Source organism: Neofelis nebulosa, chromosome 1, assembly GCF_028018385.1.
Source record: "Neofelis nebulosa isolate mNeoNeb1 chromosome 1, mNeoNeb1.pri, whole genome shotgun sequence".
Taxonomy (NCBI): Eukaryota; Metazoa; Chordata; class Mammalia; order Carnivora; family Felidae; genus Neofelis; species Neofelis nebulosa.
In genome coordinates, this window is record NC_080782.1 from 78,372,532 (window position 1) to 78,392,208 (window position 19,677).

Here is a 19,677-nt window from a genome sequence, read left to right on the forward strand (position 1 = left end):
CTGGATTAAAAAACATCTAGCAAGATGGGTGTGAATAATTTATATTCCTCCTTGAAACCTAGAGCAAAGATGGATCAGGGAGGTAAACATCTGTTGTTTTTGGTGACTGCATCCTTTTCCTGTTTGCACTCATATTCCTTTATTGGTAGTATCTCTACCACAATAGTCTGGTGAGATATTAGGATTGCTACCATCTCTGCTAAAAGATAGGCCAAATTTATGGGGCGCCTGGGTGGCGCAGTAGGTTAAGCATCCGACTTCAGCCAGGTCACGATCTCGCGGTCCATGAGTTCGAGCCCCGCATCAGGCTCTGGGCCGATGGCTAGGAGCCTGGAGCCTGTTTCCGATTCTGTGTCTCCCTCTCTCTCTGCCCCTCCCCCGTTCATGCTCTGTCTCTCTCTGTCCCAAAAATAAATAAAAAACGTTGGGAAAAAAAATTTAAAAAAAAAATAAATAAAAGATAGGCCAAATTTATTTCTCCATCCAAGGAATTCAATCCCTGAGCTGAGGGACAAAAAAAATTGAAAACCACTGCATATCTATACAGTAGGTGGAAAGAAACTTCTGTTTTGGGTTCTTATCTCCTAGGCTGCTTTTAGTCCCTACCTATTAACAAAACCTGATTCTTTAGTTACTCTTTGACTTTTTGAGATATAAATAAATAAATAAATCCCTTCTAGTTTAAGTTAGCCAGGGCTGTTTCATGAAACCATGTTTTATGGTTACTATTTCAACCAAAATAGTAAGTGATACAAGCAGTAACCTAATTCTTTAATATTAGAAGGAAGCAGGAAAGGAAAAGTATATATAAGGAGATAGATGAGGGATGTCATTTCTTTCTTTCTTCGAGGGAGGGAGGGATGTTATTTCTTTTGAGAAACCTAACGACTATTTTCCCTAACTAAACATTTATTTTCTTAGTCTAGTCAAACCTATTCCATTTATTAAATATCTGGGTGCAAATACTATGCTTAGTCCTGGATGAAAAATAAGTAAATTGCCTCTGCTCTCATAGAGTTTCTCTAAGTTTTCCATCAACTTCATTTCTCAATGATCCTGGACATATGAGATTGGTATATCACTGATACATAATCACCTTGACATTTGGCATTTGACCTCAAAGCCAAATTAACATTTTACAATATTTTAAGTGTATGGCTAAACATTTTGGGAAGGTTAAGTTTCATCTGTGCAAAGAATATCAATTCTTTAAGAATGTATACTTGTTAAATATATTTCCAAGCTCTGAGTCTTTGTATAAAACATTCCATATATACTACCTAGCTGAACAAATGATGCCAAACCAGGACAATTTGTACATGTTGAGAAAATTCCACTTTCCAAGAATGCATAAACACATAGAATGGAGTCCCAAAAAGGCAGAGACTTCTCGCATCTTGAGCCCTGCTAATTCTCACCACAGGGCCCACTACTGACACAATTTAAGTGCTCAAGAGTATTTACCAAATAAATGGCAGTGAGAAAATATATAAATGTTAAATAGTGAAAGTATTCCCTATTTTTGCCTAAAATGAGTGATTCCTATTGATGTCTTATGATTTTATAAGCTTCTTGTAAGTAACCAGACGGGAAAGATATTACCAATCCCACATCCATAATTCAATAATGAATTGCTCCAGGAGGAATTGAGGTAGAAATATGTATGATTAGATTAATAGAAGTTGCTGTAAAATAACACTACTCCCAGACTGTATCTAGCAAATCAAGAAAACCTTTGGAGGAGGGAAGGGAAGCAGGGAATTGAGGTAGGATATTAAATTATTTGAGCTTGGCACAGACACAATAATCAATAAATGCCAAGGTTAACTCACTTTTTAAAAATAAAATTTGAGACTTTTAATATTCACAAAACTCACTATGTTTTATTTTTTTTTTTTTTTTTTTTTTTTTTTTTTAATTTTTTTTTTTTTTTCAACGTTTTTTATTTTTTTATTTTTGGGACAGAGAGAGACAGAGCATGAACGGGGGAGGGCCAGAGAGAGGGAGACACAGAATCGGAAACAGGCTCCAGGCTCTGAGCCATCAGCCCAGAGCCTGACGCGGGGCTCGAACTCACGGACCGCGAGATCGTGACCTGGCTGAAGTCGGACGCTTAACCGACTGCGCCACCCAGGCGCCCCCAAAACTCACTATGTTTTAAACAGAAAGATACTGTGCATATAATATTCACTTGTTTTTTGTTCGAAAATAAGCTAGCCATCCTTATGTACAGTATCACTTTAAATTGGTTACTTTAAGTAATCACAGGAAGCAGGATGGTTAGTAGGCATGTTGGAAAAGTTCAGACAGAGCTAGGTTTCAATGCAGTTTTGCCATGGCCCAACCATGTGTCCTTGGACAAATTATTTAAAATAATGTTAAAAAATAAAATAAAATAAAATAATTATTAAATTAAAATAAAATTAAATTAAAAAATCATGTTTCAGTTAGAAAGTAAGGTTATTTTAAAGAAAACTAATTTTGTGTCTTAGCTTATTGGTATAGGAACAATTAAGATTAAATTAATATTGTGTAATTACTGGACACTAGGTATTAATAGTACTTGCCCTTTATTACTTTTTCATAGCATCCTGTGTGTTCTTCATTATAACAATTGTTTGATTAGTGTCTCTCTGCTCCTCTAGTCTATAAGTGCCATGGAGGAAGAAATGTCTATTTCGCTCACAACAGATTTCCCAGTGCCTAGTTATGAGCAGCTGAATAAATACTGACTGCCTAAATAAAGGCCAGCATACTAAATTTCATGCTCATCTCCACTATATAAAGTACCTTTCTTTCCCCATTTTTAATGAGGAGATCTTACACTGGAAAGGTTAAGTGACTTGCTAAAGATCAGAAAGGAAGAAAGGGTCAGGATTGGAATCTAAGCCTTGGTCTCCTAATATACCATATTGAATACAAAATGAAAAAGCATCAATGCCATGGCATGAAAAAAGAAATAATTTCCTGCTTTTAAGGCAAGGACCATTCGTCACAAAGTTATACCAAAATTGCTTATAATAATTGTTTATAATAATCAACCTACATGCTAAAAAAATAATGACCCTACAATTTTTTTTCTTGTTTTATAGATTTTACTATGACAAGAATGTCCTACAGAGAGAAACGAAATCTAAGTATTAATGGAGATGTTCACTCCTCCTTATTCTATCAATAAGAAGCAAATACCATTAAATTGCTAAATCTTCACCATCTATAACAATATAAAAAAAATAAGAATGCTCATCCATTAGACAACTACTTATACAACGCCTATCATATGTTGTACATAATATTTAGCACTTAGGATATAGCAGAAGATAAGACAGACAAGGAGCCTCTTATCATAGAAACTGGGTATTTTTAATATTAGGAAGCCTACTCTTTCCTTTGTAAACATTTTCCAATTTCTACTGAGATAATCTAACTGTTCTTTGGAATATTTTCAGGTTCCAAGTGAATGTTATTTCTAGTTGCATATTCATTGTAACTGAATTAGATTAAAACAAAACAATTTGGAAATTTCATGGAGTTCAAGTATTTTACAAATAAAATATTCTCCTCATAAATGTTACCACATAAGAGTTAGGGAAATAATTTTCACCCATTCTTTCCCGTGACACAAATAAACTAGCACTGGTGTGCTGTGACAAATACTTTTAAAGTGGGGAGGCAAAATGAGCATTCACCAAAATAAATAATTCACCAAAATAAATAATTTCATCCCATAATCTGGAAGCAAATATATGAGTTCTGAACATTGCCCAAACACTGTCAGCAACAATCAAGCTTTGGACATCAGGAAGCCAGCTAATTTTAGGACTTGAACTAAATGAATATATTAGATGCTGGTTAAAGAGCACAGTCTTCCTAAGCTATAGTTCAGAATTTGGCTTTTAACATACAATATGTTAGTGAGTTATCCAATAGAATCATACCGAAAAGTCTGTACTCTTCTGAGCATTATAGAAATGAAGACAGAAAATCAATGGCAATAAACATTATATATAAGATTTATAAAAGCAAATTATAGAAGCAAAATAAAAACATAAGGATCATCCCAAAGTTATCATCAGGCCCATAATTTACAAGTATAAGAAATATAATACTCAGGGTACTCTGGACTTTCATAGGACTATACAGATAGCACTAACTAACAGATAGTGAGAAAAATAATTTCTGCTTCAATCTTTATATCAAAATCTTCTAATCTTTATATCAAAAACAAAGTCTCAGTTTGGTGGTAATATGTCTTTAACACCTCACGAATATTTACTTACTTCCACTTTAACAGAAAGTGGACCTGGATTCACTAGATTCACTACTATTGGTTTGTGAACCAATAGTACCCACCTCAGATAATGCGATTTACACCAGTGGTTCTCAAATGTTTTGGTCTTTTACATTCTTAAAAATTATTCAGGATTCCAAAGAATTTATATTTATGTGAACTATGCATATCAATATTTAATGTTAATTAAACGTAAGAAACTTTTAAAATATCATTTAAAATAAATCCATTACATGTTAACTTTTTTATGAAAAATATATTGTCAAAAAGAAAACCAAAAAAGTGAAAAAGTCACACTGACAGACTTTTCCAAATCCCTTTAATGTCTGGCTTAAATAAACAGAACTACATAGAAAAAGATAAACTGCCAGGTTTTCATATTTTCTCCTGCAATCATTTCCAATGTGTTTGGTTGAAATATATGAAGAAAATTGCGGTTCACATAGATATGAACTTGGAAAAAGGAAGAGCATTTTAATAGCCTTCTTAGATACTAGTGCGTAGTTTGTTTTTTAATACTACACCAAAACTCCACAAGAGGTAAAAACTACTTAGTGCTTCCTCAGCACTTTTCTTGGACGGATCCTTCAAAGAGTGAAGCCTTGGCTCTATAAGTCAACTCTTCAGAGAGGGAGTAACCAACGAAGCCACTTTAATCATCTTATAGATTTTCAACCTTGTAAGTCTTATTACAGATTTGTTCTAAGTCAATCTTATAACATGGAATATTTAAATATTATGATTGATGCCATAAAACAATTTACATCAGTAATAAAAGAATGTATCAAATGAAGGTTATCATAATAAATGTCACCAATTGGATTATATCATTCCTTTTCAACTTTATAAGGCATTAAGTAGAATATTAAGTGGCAATCAATCATCTACTTTTATTCATAACCTGATATTTACAACATAATGACCTGGTCTACTTAATCAAAAGTCTGATCATATGTCAGACCTAGACATCTTGTTAAAGGGGAAAAAAAAGAGGGAAAAAAATTCAAACAAAGAGTGGAATTTACAATCCTGGATTACCGTTAGACCCCGTGGGACACTAGATAAATCACTTTACTCTCCTGAGTCATCTTTGTCATATTTAAGGTGTCATTTAAGTCATCATTTCTGTTCCAAATCGAATATTTAAAGAACTCCACAATCTAGCATTCTATAGTAAGAAGAGGCTCAAAAAATTTATTTTGTAAATTTAAACTTTTGAATGACTTAGAACTATTATTTATAGATGAATTCATTTTAGAAAGGATTTTTCAGAGGGTGAAATATCAAATTTATCCACTAATTCAAAATTTGGTATATATAAAGTCAGATATATTTAGTTTTGTTAGGTATTAAATAATTGCTCCAATATTAAAAGTGACTATATTTGCCTTTTTTTTTTCCTTTGCCACATAGGAAAGGAAATGTTATCATGCAACTGATAACATTGTGCATTTAAATACTTTGTGCCATGCAAAATGAATGCTAACTGTTTCTGACTAATGGGGTATATGACATAGATTGAAGCATACAAAATTGTTACTTTTCCAGGTCGAAAACAGTGGAATGCAGGAAACCTCATATAGTATAAGCAAATTACTTAAGGGAAGATTAAAGACCAATAACAAGAAAATGCTGGTAAGGAATAACTTTTCTTCTTTTAAATTTTATGAGATAAAATATTCATAAGGTTTTTCTGCACTACTATTATTCCAAATAATAATGATCTTCTAGTAAGTAACAGTACCGTACAAAGAACTCTAGGACTCACAGACACTACTAAATAGGAATCCTGCCCTTAAGAGGTCTGCATTCTGATAGGCAAAATGAAAGTACGCAACAATATATAAAGCAGAAAGACAGAAGTATTACAAGATAGTGTGGTCAAATACAAGATTAGTTCCTAAGCGGAAAGCATGCCCTTTGAACAAGGTAAAGAGATTTGGAGGTGAGGTATTAATTTATAATTTATAAATGAAAGCGAGTAACTATTTGGTTGTTTAACTTCTTATGGTACATAGGCTTTTAAAGACAACCGTCATGATCTCAGGCAGGCACCCTTGATAATGGGGGCAGGGAGGAGTAACACCAGGTCAAAGAAATCTGCCTTGCTAGGTCACCAGGCAGCCCATCTTAGGCCTGCAGGGAAAGCTCACTGAGGCTTCGCCTCACCTGACCGTCCTGACGACGAAGTACACCAGCACCGCGCCGCTCACCACCATCAACACGGTCAGGGCCCGCTGGGTCATTGGCTTGTCGCCGGGGTTGGGGCTCACAGCAAGGCTGCCACCCAATGAGTCTTCTTCCCCGGCCTTCCCTCCTGAGTCTTCTGACGCAAGTCCTGCCCGGGGGCTGCTGCCATTGCCGCCCTCAGAGCCCCGCGGCCCTTTAGCTTCTGCGGGAGCGCGGCCCGTGGACTGGGCAACGGCAGGACCCGGAGGCACGGGCGACAGGGTCCGCGGCCCGCGGTCCGGAGGCCCGGGGTCCGGCGCGGCCTCGGCCGCCTGCAGCAGCACAGCCAAAGGCCCTCCCAAACCTGGCAGCAGTAGCAGAAGCAGGAAAGCGGAGATCAAGAGGGGACTGAGGCAGCAGTTGCAGTGCGGGGCCTTCATCGTCCCCGGACCGTCCTCTCACCACGCGGGAGCCGCCAGGCTCGCCGCCCTGGCTCCAAGAGGAACCATGGGCGCAGTGGAGAACGAAGAAGAGGTGACCAAATCGGGAACTGAGGCCCAGCGGTGGCAGGTGGTAGGGGCAGCAACAGCGGCAGCGGCAGCGGCCAGGAAAACCGGAAGTTCGTACATCTCAGCAGCCAGTGATACTACGGACGCTTTAGGTTGCTAACAAGTAGGGGCAGGCGCGTCCAATGACGTCAGGCGCGCCTGGTAGTCTGCGCACGCGCTTTGCCAGGACAAGGGCAAATCTTTCGGTTTCGTCACAGGTAAGAAAGTAAACACGAAAGGATGGTGTAAAGTGTGCAGCAACTCTGCTTGGGAAAACCATGAGAAATTGGAAGCTCATAATTGAGGTCCTTGGTGCAAAACTGCAGAAACACAGCTAATCATTGATCAAGCGAGCTTGACTTTGCCTCAGCTCAGGTACAAATTATGGTCATGTTTTCGACTGTCTCTAAGACCCTGACTCCCTTTCCTTAGTGCATTTACTTTAGAAACTTGTGATTGTAAATTCATTCTCTGCCTTTTTGAGATACAAATCCTTTTAAAAGTTCTTGCCAGTTTTACAACCAAAGGCTGTATTTCTTAAGGAACATCTTTTTTGAAATGTGATCAACAAAGACAGCCACCCTAATAAGTCCCAGGCTCTGTGGAAGGGTAGGAGAGCCTAACTCAAGCAGGCCCCTTGACCAAGTTCTAAAACTACCTTCTGTCACAAAACTATGAGAAAAATTAACCATTTCCCTCCGGGAAGACCAATTAGTAAACACAGGTGTTCTATGATGCACCCTACCTCAGCTTTTAAAATCTCCAGCTGTTTCTGGGGACTTGAACTAGAATAGAGTTGTGCGATAATTTTGAGTAAAATCTTCCTTATCTGTTTAACTTTAACATCAGTAATATAGAATGTTGGTTTGAGCAGATAACTATAAACAAAAGAGGCCGGACCGCAAGCCAAAGTGAATATTTGTTCTTATTTAAAAAACTTACTTATTCAACAAATTGATTAGAAATTCTACTCCTTGATTAGCATTGTGGTAAATTATGTGTATCGGACAATAGACAAATAAGATTGGATCCTTGCTCTTATAGCACTTAAGTTCAGGTAGAGATAACACAATGAGCAGTTACATTAATTCTGAATTCTGAAGTGTTACAAATGACAAGTACAGATCTAGGGTAAAACTTTTGTAAAGGGCTTTTGTAGGTAGTGTAGATAGGATAATATCTTTTAGCCACTTGGAAGTAACAGAGTAATGCAATTGCTCCTGCCTGGTAAAATTACAGGGACTAGACATCTTAATTCTGGGTTGCAGTGTGAGGGAGAGCATTAGTGACACACCCTAATTTTAGCTTTCAACCTGGCACTTATCAGTAATAAAATGGCTGTTTGGATTTTCTATCTTCCTTTATTCACAATTTTCATCGGAGTCGTATATAGAAGAGTGTTGGTATTATATGCTCTCCACCACCTCTCAAAAACCTCCAGTATACAACACATCAACCCCCCCACCCCCCAAAAAAAGGTATCATCTTTCCTTCCTTAAAATATATCATTTAACCAGTGTGTACTTTATTTTGATTTGATGGCATTATTCTTCTCCAAGATGCTCAAGTATAAAATCGGAGTCATCCTTTACAATTGGTTTACCATCTGCAGCAGTCTTTGCCAGTAACTGGAATATACAAAGTACTAAATAATTTAAATAGCAGAGTCAAATTATTGTTTCTAAATGATTAGAGTATGTCATGTTCTGATTTTTTTCCAAATATTACTCTCAGCCACCTGAATCAGAATCTGAAATGGAGTATGTTTAAAATGCAGGTTTAGGTCACTATTCCAGAAATTCTGAGCTAGAATTCTTGGGATTGGGGACAAGGACCATCTGCATTTTTACTAAGTTCTCAGAGTGATTTTCATTTGCATTAAAGTTTAAGGATCTTTTTCCTTTCCCTTGCCACATGCATCCAGATGTTGTCAAATCTTACCCACTTCCCTCTCATCTTTTTCATTAATTCTTTTTTGTGCTTCTGACAGGGAATCATTTTTTTATATTGCTAGGGCTATTATGTTGGTTATTTGGGTCCCAGCCCTTTTTACCTTTAATTAAACTTTATGTACTACTGCTGGGGTAAACTTTCAAGCTCATATCTCTTTTAAAATAACAACACCAAGTATATTTTTACCCAGAGATTTTTAGTCCTCAACAACAGTGAGGACTGAAAACCAGCTACAAATTATTGAGTTCTTGGAAGAACACTATTATTTCCAAAGCATAATGAAAAAAAATATTTTCAATTTCATCACAGGAACTAGGAGCAAGTTTCCCAGGAGAAAATACTATATTTTGCTTGTGTATAAAATGACAACTTGAGCCACACATGTCTATTTAAAAAACATTATATAATTATACCCAACTATATAATTAGTGTTTCTGAATTATCACTATTAACAATAAAACTGCATGTTCATTTCCTTGTTTTCATTTGGCTTGTCAACAAGTTGTGCCGACCACTAGAGATTTAGAAACATATAAGTGAGAAAAATTCTTATAACAAAGAATTTATATAAACTTACTTAAGTTAATATGCATAATGGGAAAAGGTTGTCATTATTCTGATTTATCAAGGAATACCTCAGCTGACCGACAACAGTCTTCCATGAAAATACAGTGGCCTGCTGAGTAAAGTCTAAAGCCTACAGTCTGGTATTGAATAATGATACTGAGTACTAATTAAGTATCTATTGTGTGCTAGAATTCATATTATCAAATGTTAAGCTATTATGTGTTTAATCCTCACAAAAAGCCATCATTATTCCTGTTTCGTAATTAAGGAAACTGAAACACAGGATCATCATTTGGGTGAAAATCCATTTGAGTGAAAAAGAGCTGGGCAGTCTAGCAGCAGAGGGGGGCTATTTCCTCTTACATTTTTATCTTCTCCTAATTAAGAGTTTCCAATTTTTGACCCTAGCTTATAGTCTCAACCAGCTTGTCTCGAATCAGTGCTCCATAACCAATAGCAAAAAGATCTCAGTGGCATACAGCAAAGAGGCATTTATTTTGCACATGTTTGATGAAGCTGAGGTTGACTAATTTAAGCTGACCTTGTATAGGCTTGGTTCCAGGCCAAAGACTGAGTTCACTTTTACTCCAGGCACCTCTCATTCTGGGATCTCATGGCCTCCTGGGTCATGTCCTTCACAAGTCTAAGATCAGAACTTCACGAAGCAGAATGGGTGAGTGGAAAGGCAATAGGCATAATTCTCAAGGAGACAATAGGCATAATGAGAAATGAGGAGCCATGCGCATCTTTTTTTAAACGAAAACAACTGGTTACCGCAGAGTCCTACCTTATGCCCTTGACATGCATTTCATTGGAAAGAGATGTGTTACATGGGCACTTCTGGCTTTCAGGAATCTGGGAATTTTAATATTTAGATGGATGTTTTCTAGTCTCTAGCCAAATTGTATTTATGCTAACAAAGAAAAAAAAGAAAGTTTATATTGATAGGTATTTCATTTTTAGTTCAATGTAATGGCAAGCAAGGCTCAATAAGTGTTCCCTGGTGTTAGAATCCCCTTGTCCACTAAAACGAGGGAAGATGGGAGGATGGCTCAACTGTAATAGTCATTCATAGTCATATCTGACTGAAGGAATCTCTTACCTTTTAAGGGGCAGAAACTTCCATATCAGTGGATTGTCTATATTCTGAAATCCAAAAGTTAACAGAGTCCAATTGTCCAGAAAAGAGAATATGAACTGATTACATAACCAAGAGGCCAAGAGAATTTACTGAAACCTAGAGTATAAAGGCAGAATTAGAATGTCAGTTAGACAACCAAAGAGCAATAGTCAAGAATAAGGGAACAGTAACAGTGCTATTGGGATAAGCGCAGCGTGACCAAGTAGGAACATGAATAAATGTTAGAATTAAGTGTCTAAAAGAAAATTACCACACTAATGGGCTATGGTTCCTGAGAGGAAAGAAAAAGGTGAGCCTACAGTTGCTCTGGACCTCTGTTTGGGGAAAATTTCCCAGCTCCAATGCAGTGATCTGAAATTCAGTCAGAATTTGGAAGTCTTTCTTATCTAAGGAGGCAGAGATGAATGAGAGTTTGAAGTGGTTGGAATCTGTGGGGCAGGGATTAAGAGAAGGAGTCTGTAGAGTTATGTCATTCATATGAGGGTTCCCCATAAGTCCTTTACTGAGAGCTGGGCTGGACAGCCACAGGCATGGCCCCTCAACGCTTACAGGAGAGTAACTGCTACAGAGGTGAGAGCAGAACAGAGATGTTAAGACATTAGAGTGCTGAGGACCTTGAAATTTTGGCCCAGACATACTGAATAGACCTTAATAACTCCTACCAAAATGGAAATCAAGCTGAGTCACTGCTGAATGATAAAGGCCACACCCAGAGAAAGGCCCACTCTAACAAAGCTTAAAACCAAGGCCTAATATGATTCTTAGAGGACGCAGAGTTTGGAGTTCCAACCTCTCCAGTTTAGAGGGACTTAGAACATAGAAAATATAGCCTCAGGAACAGAGATATAAAGATTCAAGAAAAGTGAACAGAACCTCATGATCTTAAGGGACACTATTATATGATTTAATATGTGCATTGGAGCTCCAAAAGAATAATCAGAATATAGTGAGGCAATAAACATTTTTGAAAAATGAGAGCAGAAAATGTTTACTTACAGTGCCAAAAGGATCACATCAGAATACAAAGAAAACTACCTTTAGGCATATCAGACTCCTATAGACAGTCACAAATATAATCCAAAATAGAATATCTTGAAGGGAGATATATAAAAACAGATGCATTACATTCAAAAAACAATGATAGAAATGAAGGCATACATTTAATTAGAAACAATATAGACTAGGAGACAAATGTAAAGACATCTTTAAGTTGCTAGAAAAATAAAACAGCTATTAATCTTGAATTAAATAGGTGATAAAATTAACTTCTAAAATATATGGTGAAATAAAAATATTTTCAGGCAATTGAAATACAGATGCCATTGTATAACATTGGGTCAAAAGTTTACAAATATTAGGTTACAGCAAATAATTACCCTTCAATAAACAAAATACATTTTTAAAAATCTCTTCATCAATAGGGAGTAAATAACACAAAACTATTCCATATGATATAATCTACACTAGTTAACCACAACTGTATTACTGGTTTTCATTGGACACAAATTGGCATATCTAACTTCTCTGCCAGGCTTTATAAAGAAAAATAGTAAATAATGACAATGTGTGAGCTCACATATGGTAAAGGTAGAAAATCATTGCTCTGAAAATAATGTTACTGTAAAAATTCATGATCTTAATTTTACTTAATTGTATCTGAATTCCATATGTCTAGTGTAAATTTATCCTTAAAAAGTTCTGCCAAACAGGTAAAACAAGAATGTCTAATTGTGCAGAATTCGTCTGTATTATGTACTAACAAATCAGGGTCTTTTTATATCATTTTACACAAAATTGTTGCCTTCCAAAGTACTCCTTCCAAATGGGACAGTGTTATATGAGTGAGATTTTAATGTTTCTAAAATTCTCTTTTCTAAAGACTTTTAAATAGATAACCTATAGAAATGAGATTCATACAAGAATGCCTATTGGATTCAGTGCAGCTTGAAGTTAAGCTAGGATTTCAAAATATTTGAAGCTGAGAAAACTGCTAAGTGCTTGTTTTTGATAGCACAGAATGGGTTTAAAGATTTTTTTTTATCATTTGGGAGGGATTTTTTCCATTTATTTATTTTTATATATAACTTATTGTCAAGTTAGCTAACATACAGTATATGTAGGGTGCTCTTGGCTTTGGAAGTAGATTCCTGTGATTATCACTTACATAAAATACCTAGTGCTTATCCCAACAAGTTCCCTCTTCAATGCCCATCAACCATTTTCCCCACGACCTCCTCACCCCAATCAACTCTCGGTTTGTTCTCTGTATTTAAGAGTCTCTTGTAGGGGTGCCTGGATGGCTCAGGTCATGATCTCATGGCTTGTGAGTTCAAGCCCCCTGTCAGGCTCTGTGCTGACAGCTCAGAGCCTGAGGCCTGCTTCAGTTTCTGTTTACCTTTCTCTCTGCCCCTCCCCCGCTCACACTCTGTCTCTTAAGGGTTGCCTCCCTCTTTGTTTGTAACTTATTTTCCCTTGCCTTCCCCTATGGTCTTCTGTTAAGTTTCTCAAATTCCACATCTGAGTGAAAACATATGAAACCTGTTTCTCTGACTGACTTACTTCACTTGGCATAATACCTTCCAGTTCCATCCGCGCTGCTGCAAATGGCAGGATTTCATTCTTTCTCATTAACAAGTAGTATTACATTGTACATATAAACCACATCTTCTTTATCCATTCATCAGTTGATGGACATTTGGGCTCTTTCCACAATTTGGCTATTGTTGATAACGCTGCTATAAATATTGGGGTACATGTGCCCCTATGAATCAGTGCCCCTGTATCCTTTGGATAAATTCCTAGTAGTGCTATTGCTGGGTCATAGGGTAATTCTTTTCTTAATTTTTTGAGGAACCTCCACACTGTTTTCCCCAGGGGCTGCGCCAGTTTGTATTCCCACCAACAATGCAGAGCGTCCCCCTTTTTCCACATCCTTGCCAATATCTCTTGTTTCCCAAGTTGTTAATTTTAGCCACTTTGACTGGTGTGAGGTGGTATCTCAATGTGGTTTTGATTTGTGTGTCGCTGATGATGAGGGATGTTGAGCATCTTTTCATGTGTCTGTTAGCCATTTGGATGTCTTCTTTGTAAAAGTGTCTATTCATGTCTTCTGCCCATTTCTTCACTGGCTTATTTGTTTTTCAGGTGTTGAGTTTGGTAAGTTCCTTATAGATTTTGGATACTAACCCTTTATCCGATATGTCATTTGTAAATTGACATAGTAATGAAAAGCCATTCTGAGGAATACTGTATTATTGAAGATTGGTAGTGAGGACTGGGAAATTTAATCTCATTCTGGAAAAGAAACCTGGAGATTTATACTTTGAAGTGATAGAGAGGTAAGTCTACACAAACTGCAGATTCTTGGCCAATTCAAATTAAAGCAGGTATTAGACATTTATTTCTAGTCACTAGAGAGTGGTATTGTGTTAAACATCAAGGTAAAGGCAAATGTGTGTAGTAGATACATTAGGAGAATTTCAGAATTAGATTTTAGTCTACTGAGATGAAATCAGAATGCGTATGAAGAAAATTGCTTATCACAAAAAGATAGGAATAGCGGAAAAGTATATTATTAACTGATTTCAATTTTTAAGTGTTCATTTAAAAACACTGTGTTATTGGGACACCAGGGTGGCTCAGTTGGTTAAGTGGCTGTCAGTTCGGGTCATGGTCTTGTGGTTCGTGAGTTCGAACCCCGCGTCAGCTCTGTGCTGACATCTCAGAGTCTGGAGCCTGCTTCAGATTCTGTGTCTGCCTCTCTCACTGCCCCTCCTCTGCTCACACTTTGTCTCTCTGTCTCTCAAAAATAAGTAAACATTAAAAAATTTTAAAAAACTGAATTATTAAGAGACAAACATATATTAGTTTAAGAAAGATACATAGTGTATGTACATTTCCTATTCCTGTGATAAGCTGAAAATCCTTTTTCACACTAACATGGAGAGTAAATCTAGAGCAGACTTTGGGTATTAGTCATCTTGGGTCTCAAAAGCTTGGGAATAACCAGTGAGCCCCAAGCAACCCCATTTCCTCTTTGCGTCCATGAATCTGTCATCCTCAAGGTACTCTCATTCTCCCAAACCTCCATCCCCAACATGTTCAAAATTTGATTATAGAAGTAATGCCACTAAACCTGGGAGGAGATACCAGGGAAATGACTCGTTAGTGGCTACCTGAGAGAATAAGAGATTTTATTTCTAGAACTTCCTTTCACTTTAGTTTTTATTGTGTCAATTCTGATATACTCTTCCCCTTTGCCTATTCTCCAAAGAGAGCACACCATCTTAAATTTTTGTTTTAATCTTTTTAAATCTTTTCATGTGTCTCTTAGTCATGTGGATGTCTTCTAAAGTGTCTATTCATGTCTTCTGCCCATTTCTTCACTGGATTATTTGCTTTTCAGGCACTGAGTTTGGTAAATTCTTTATAGATTTTGGATACTAACTCTTTATCTGATATGTCATTTGCAAATATCTCCTCCCATTTTGTTGGTTGCTTTGCAGTTTTGCTGATTGTTTACTTTGCAGTGCAGAAGCTTTCCATCGTGATGAGGTCCCAGTAGTTTTTTTTTTTTTTTTTTTTATTTCCCTTGCCTTCGGAGACGTGTCAAGTAAGAAATTGCTGCAGCTGAGGTCAAAGAGGTTGTTGCCTGTAATCTCCTCTAGGGCTTTGATGGTTTCCTGTCTCACATTTAGGTCTTTCATCCCTTTTGAGTTTATTTTTGTGTATGGTATAAGAAAGTGGTCTAATTTCATTCTTCTGCAGGTTGCTGTCCAGTTCTCCCAGCACCATTTGCTAAAGAAACTTTTGTTTTGTGTTTTTTTTTGTTTTTTTCCACTGGATACTTTTTCCTGCTTTGTTAAAGATTAGTTGGCCATACAATTGAGGGTCCATTTCTGGCTTCTCTATTCTATTCCATTGGTCTGTGTTGTTAGTTAGTTTGTTTTTTTATTGCCAATACCATACTGTCTTGATGATTACAGCATTGTAGTACAGGTTAAAGTCCGGAATTGTGATGCCTCCAGCTTTGGTTTTCTTTTTCAACATTAGACTGTTTGGGATGTTTTGTGGTTCCATACAAATTTTAGGACTGTTTGTTCTAGCTCTGAGAAGAATGCCAGTGCAATTTTGATTGGGATTGCATTGAATATGTAGATTGCTTTGGGTAGTTGTAGAGAGACAGGTCCTAAAGGTGTGGTGAGGAGAGAATTAGAAAGCACGGGGTTAAGACTCTCCAGGAGACAAAGCACCGCACCGGTCTCCTGGCTCAAGCCTCGTTTATTTTTGCAAATTGTCTGATAAAAGCAAGCACATACAACATAGTATGTGGCATCCTGATGTGTCGTGCACCTGCAGTGTATTCCATACTGGGTCATGAGTACATCTGGCACCAGACAAAACATTCCTATCCCAGGCCTGGTGCCCATATGATGTCTTTCTGGAGAGAATGCACAGTCCTGGCGGCTTTCCACCTGGGAATGGAACTGCTTTAAGTTCCTTGCTGCTCCATCCCTTTCCTTCAAGACATTCTTACAGTGCCTCTGGCTTCTTGTCCTCCAACAAGTATTATTGACATTTTAACAATATTTGTTCTTCCAATCCATGAACATGGAGTGTTTTTACATTTCTTTGTGTCATCTTCAATTTCTTTCATAAGTCTTCTATAGTTTTCAGCATGCAGATCGTTTACAATCTTTGGGGTTTATTCCTAGGTATTTTATGATTTTTGGTGCAGTTTTAAATGGGATTGATATCTTGATTTCTCTTTCTGTTGCTCATTATTGGTGTATAGAAATGCAACTGTTTTCTGTACATTGATTTTATATCCTGTAACTTTGCTGAATTCATATATCTGTTATAGCAGCTGTTTGGTGGAGACTTTTGGGTTTTCCATGTAGAGTGTCATATCATCTGCAAAAAGTGAAAGTTTGACTTTTTTTGGCCAATTTAGATACCTTTTATTTCATTTTGTTGTCTAATTGCTGAGGCTAGGACTTCCAACACTATGTTAAACAACAGTGGTGAGAGTGGACATCCCTGTCTTGTTCCTGATCTCAGAGGGAAAGCTCTCAGTTTTTCCCCATTGAGGATGATATTAGCTATGGGCTTTTCATATATGGCTTTTATGATGTTAAGGTACATTCCTCTATCCTTACTTTCTTTAGGTTTTTTTTTTTTTTAAGAAAGAATGCTGTATTTCATCAAATGCTTTTTATGCATCTATTGGCACGATCATATGGTTCTTATCCATATATATATATATATATATATATATATATACACACACACACACACACACACACACACACACACTACACACCCTAGGTTCGGTGTAGTGCCACTCTGCCCAGCTGACAAAGGGCCTCTGGCTGGTGGGTGCCTGCAGGGTCTTTTGTCCTTGGAGGGGCTATATGCCCTCTTCCCACAGCACTCGAGGAAGGGGACTGCCCCCTCTGACTGCTCCTGTGAGCTCACTACCAAGCCGGAGCTGGCTTCCCCTTCCCCCCAGTGCACACAGGACAGCCAGCCCCAGTCCAGAGGAAGTCCTACAACCCTGGACCCTCATTGTTAAGGCTATTTGCAAGTTAGAAATTGGTTCTTTCTCCATTTTTTTTTTTTGTTTTTTTTGTTTTTGTTTTTGTTTTGTTTTGTTTTCTGTTCCCTAGTCCAATCTGTGGTCTGGGGAGGTTTCTCTCTTTTCCAAATACAATCCTAGGCTTCCACAGCCTTTCTTTCTCTGCCTTTGTCTCTCCACAGAAGGGGATACCTCCCCTCCATGCCTACACTGCCCATTTTATCTCTCTCAATTTGCAATCATGCACCTGTGGCCCGCCAGGTTGTCCCCATGGGCCCCTGGAGATGTTTCTGTCACTCTGTAGCCCAGATTCCTGGAATTAAAAGTCTTCTGGCCTCAATACTGCTGTGTTTGAGGGACTAGGGAACTTCTGGTCCCCCGACTTCACCATGTTGACCTATTCCCCCTAATTTTTTTTTAATGTTTATTTATTTTTTAAAGAGAGAAAGAGACAGAGACAGAGAGTGTGTGAGGGAGGGGCAGAGACAGAAGGAGACACAGAAGCTGAAGCTGGCTCCAGACACTCTAAGCTGTCAGCACAGAGCCCAACGTGGGGCTCAAACTCATGAGCTTCAAGATTATGACCTGAGCCCAAGTCGGATGCTTAACCGACTGAGCCACCCAGGCACCCCAGTACTATTTTTGTACATTTAAAAGAATATACATGTTTTGTTACAAAAGTCTAGTAATATTGAGGATGATATTCAAATCTCTTGTATCATTTCTTTGACTCCTCAAGCTATTGAAGTCTGAGATAAATAAGTTGTTGTCTCCTACCATTAAGTTGTCTTGGAAGGTGGGAGGGTGATAATCTTTGTGTCTAATATTTTTACTTTATATATTTTGCTTCTACATTAAAGGGATGTGTGTTTATAAATGGTCATAATTTTATAGCTTTTCTTGTTGTGACAGATTTATACTCATCCCATGAATACAATATAAGACATTTTTCTTGAGTACTGTGTCATTTAATATAAAATTCCCATTTTAAAATATTTTTATTTTCCTTTATCTTCTTTTTTGCTTCTGTGTTACTTATTTCCTTAGTTTTAGTTTTCTAGTATAAAACTACCCGCATTTTACTTTCATTTTCTTCTTCAATAATATGTAAAAGGTTTTTAATCTTAATTTACACTTACCGTAAGCTCTTACTTAATTATCTTGATTGGTTTTATATTCCAAGCTATTAGGTTTCTTGTGGGTTTTTTTTTTATCATTTATGAATTTTGCTAAAATAAGACTTTTATTCATTCCATTTTTCTTTTACATAATTGGAATGTTTTTGTGTCAAATTTGTGTTTTCATAGGGGTATCCTTAATTTTTTAAAATGTATTTATATCTATAGATTTTAAGAAATGTGATGCTTTTCTGATCTTCTTTATGTGTAGTCTGTTTTTCTATTTAAAAAATATTTAAAAATAAATTTCATGTTACAATTGTTCTGAAATGTCCCTATGTAATGGTGAGATTTTTGCATATATCATTGTCATAATTTATTAAAAAGTTGTTATGATTATTCTCACCTTTGTACTCTTCCCAGAATCTCAAAACTTCATCTATGAATGTTGAAACTTTCTCTTATTATCCCATTGTAGCTGTGAAACAGCAATTTATGTCTGACCTTTTATTTCCAAGAAATTCTAGGCAAGGAAGTCTCTAGAGGAAAAAGAGGAGATCTTTGAATATGAATACCTGACTTTTGCCCTGAAAACTTGTCAGTTTATTTTGGAAGATGCACATATAACCAACTTATTCAAATCCATATATATCAGTAATGAGTAGAGATGAACTGGGGTCAGAAAAGAAAATAAGGACAGAAGGAAGAACTTAAAAGAATAAGAGAAAGTGTGAAATGACTGGCATATTCACACACTAAGTAGTGATAGAGTGAATGTAAAGACGAAACAGCATGGGACTGAGTGGCAAGGGATCTAACTAGGAATGATAATGGATATGTGAATAAGAGGATTGGGACTATGAACTTCATCCTTTATGCAGTTAGAATAATTGAAAGCTTTTGTTCAAGGGAATGATATGAAAAGGCTTACGTTTAAGGATAACTCAGGTAATGAGTGGAAAGTGACTTAGAACTGAGATGAAAAGTCTGTGAACAAGGGTAGGGAAGAAAAAAATGGAAGCAGAGAATTTACTTAAAGACATTTTTGGTACCAACTTATCGAAATTCATAAATAAATTGCATGTGGGTATTATTGGAGATGGAATGGTCAGGATTATCTATTGTACTTCAGGTATGAATAATTGTTGGATGCTGTAGCCATTAACTGAGCTTTGAACAATGTGGGAAAGGAAGTTTCATTGTACATAATTTTTTTTTAATTGGGAAGCAGTAGAATTCAGCAATAAAATTCAAATGAAATAATGAATTAAAATCATTGCACTTGCTTTTACTGACTTTTTGACATTGCTCAC

The 19,677-nt window shown here is 36.9% G+C and overlaps 1 protein-coding gene across 2 annotated transcripts in view; it reads right to left on the reverse strand.

The window, feature by feature from the left end:
- Positions 1-7,092, reverse strand: part of FAM174A (family with sequence similarity 174 member A) — a 38,351-nt gene extending 31,259 nt beyond the window's left edge. The window contains exon 1 of one of the 2 annotated variants that reach the window (XM_058726239.1): positions 6,461-7,055. In XM_058726239.1, the coding sequence (XP_058582222.1) occupies positions 6,461-6,900 (440 nt within the window). In that variant the 5' untranslated portion in view covers positions 6,901-7,055. Of the gene's footprint in view, positions 1-6,460 lie in introns of both variants that reach the window. The other variant, XM_058726248.1, reaches the window with a different exon arrangement.
- Between the last annotated feature and the right edge of the window lie 12,585 nt (positions 7,093-19,677).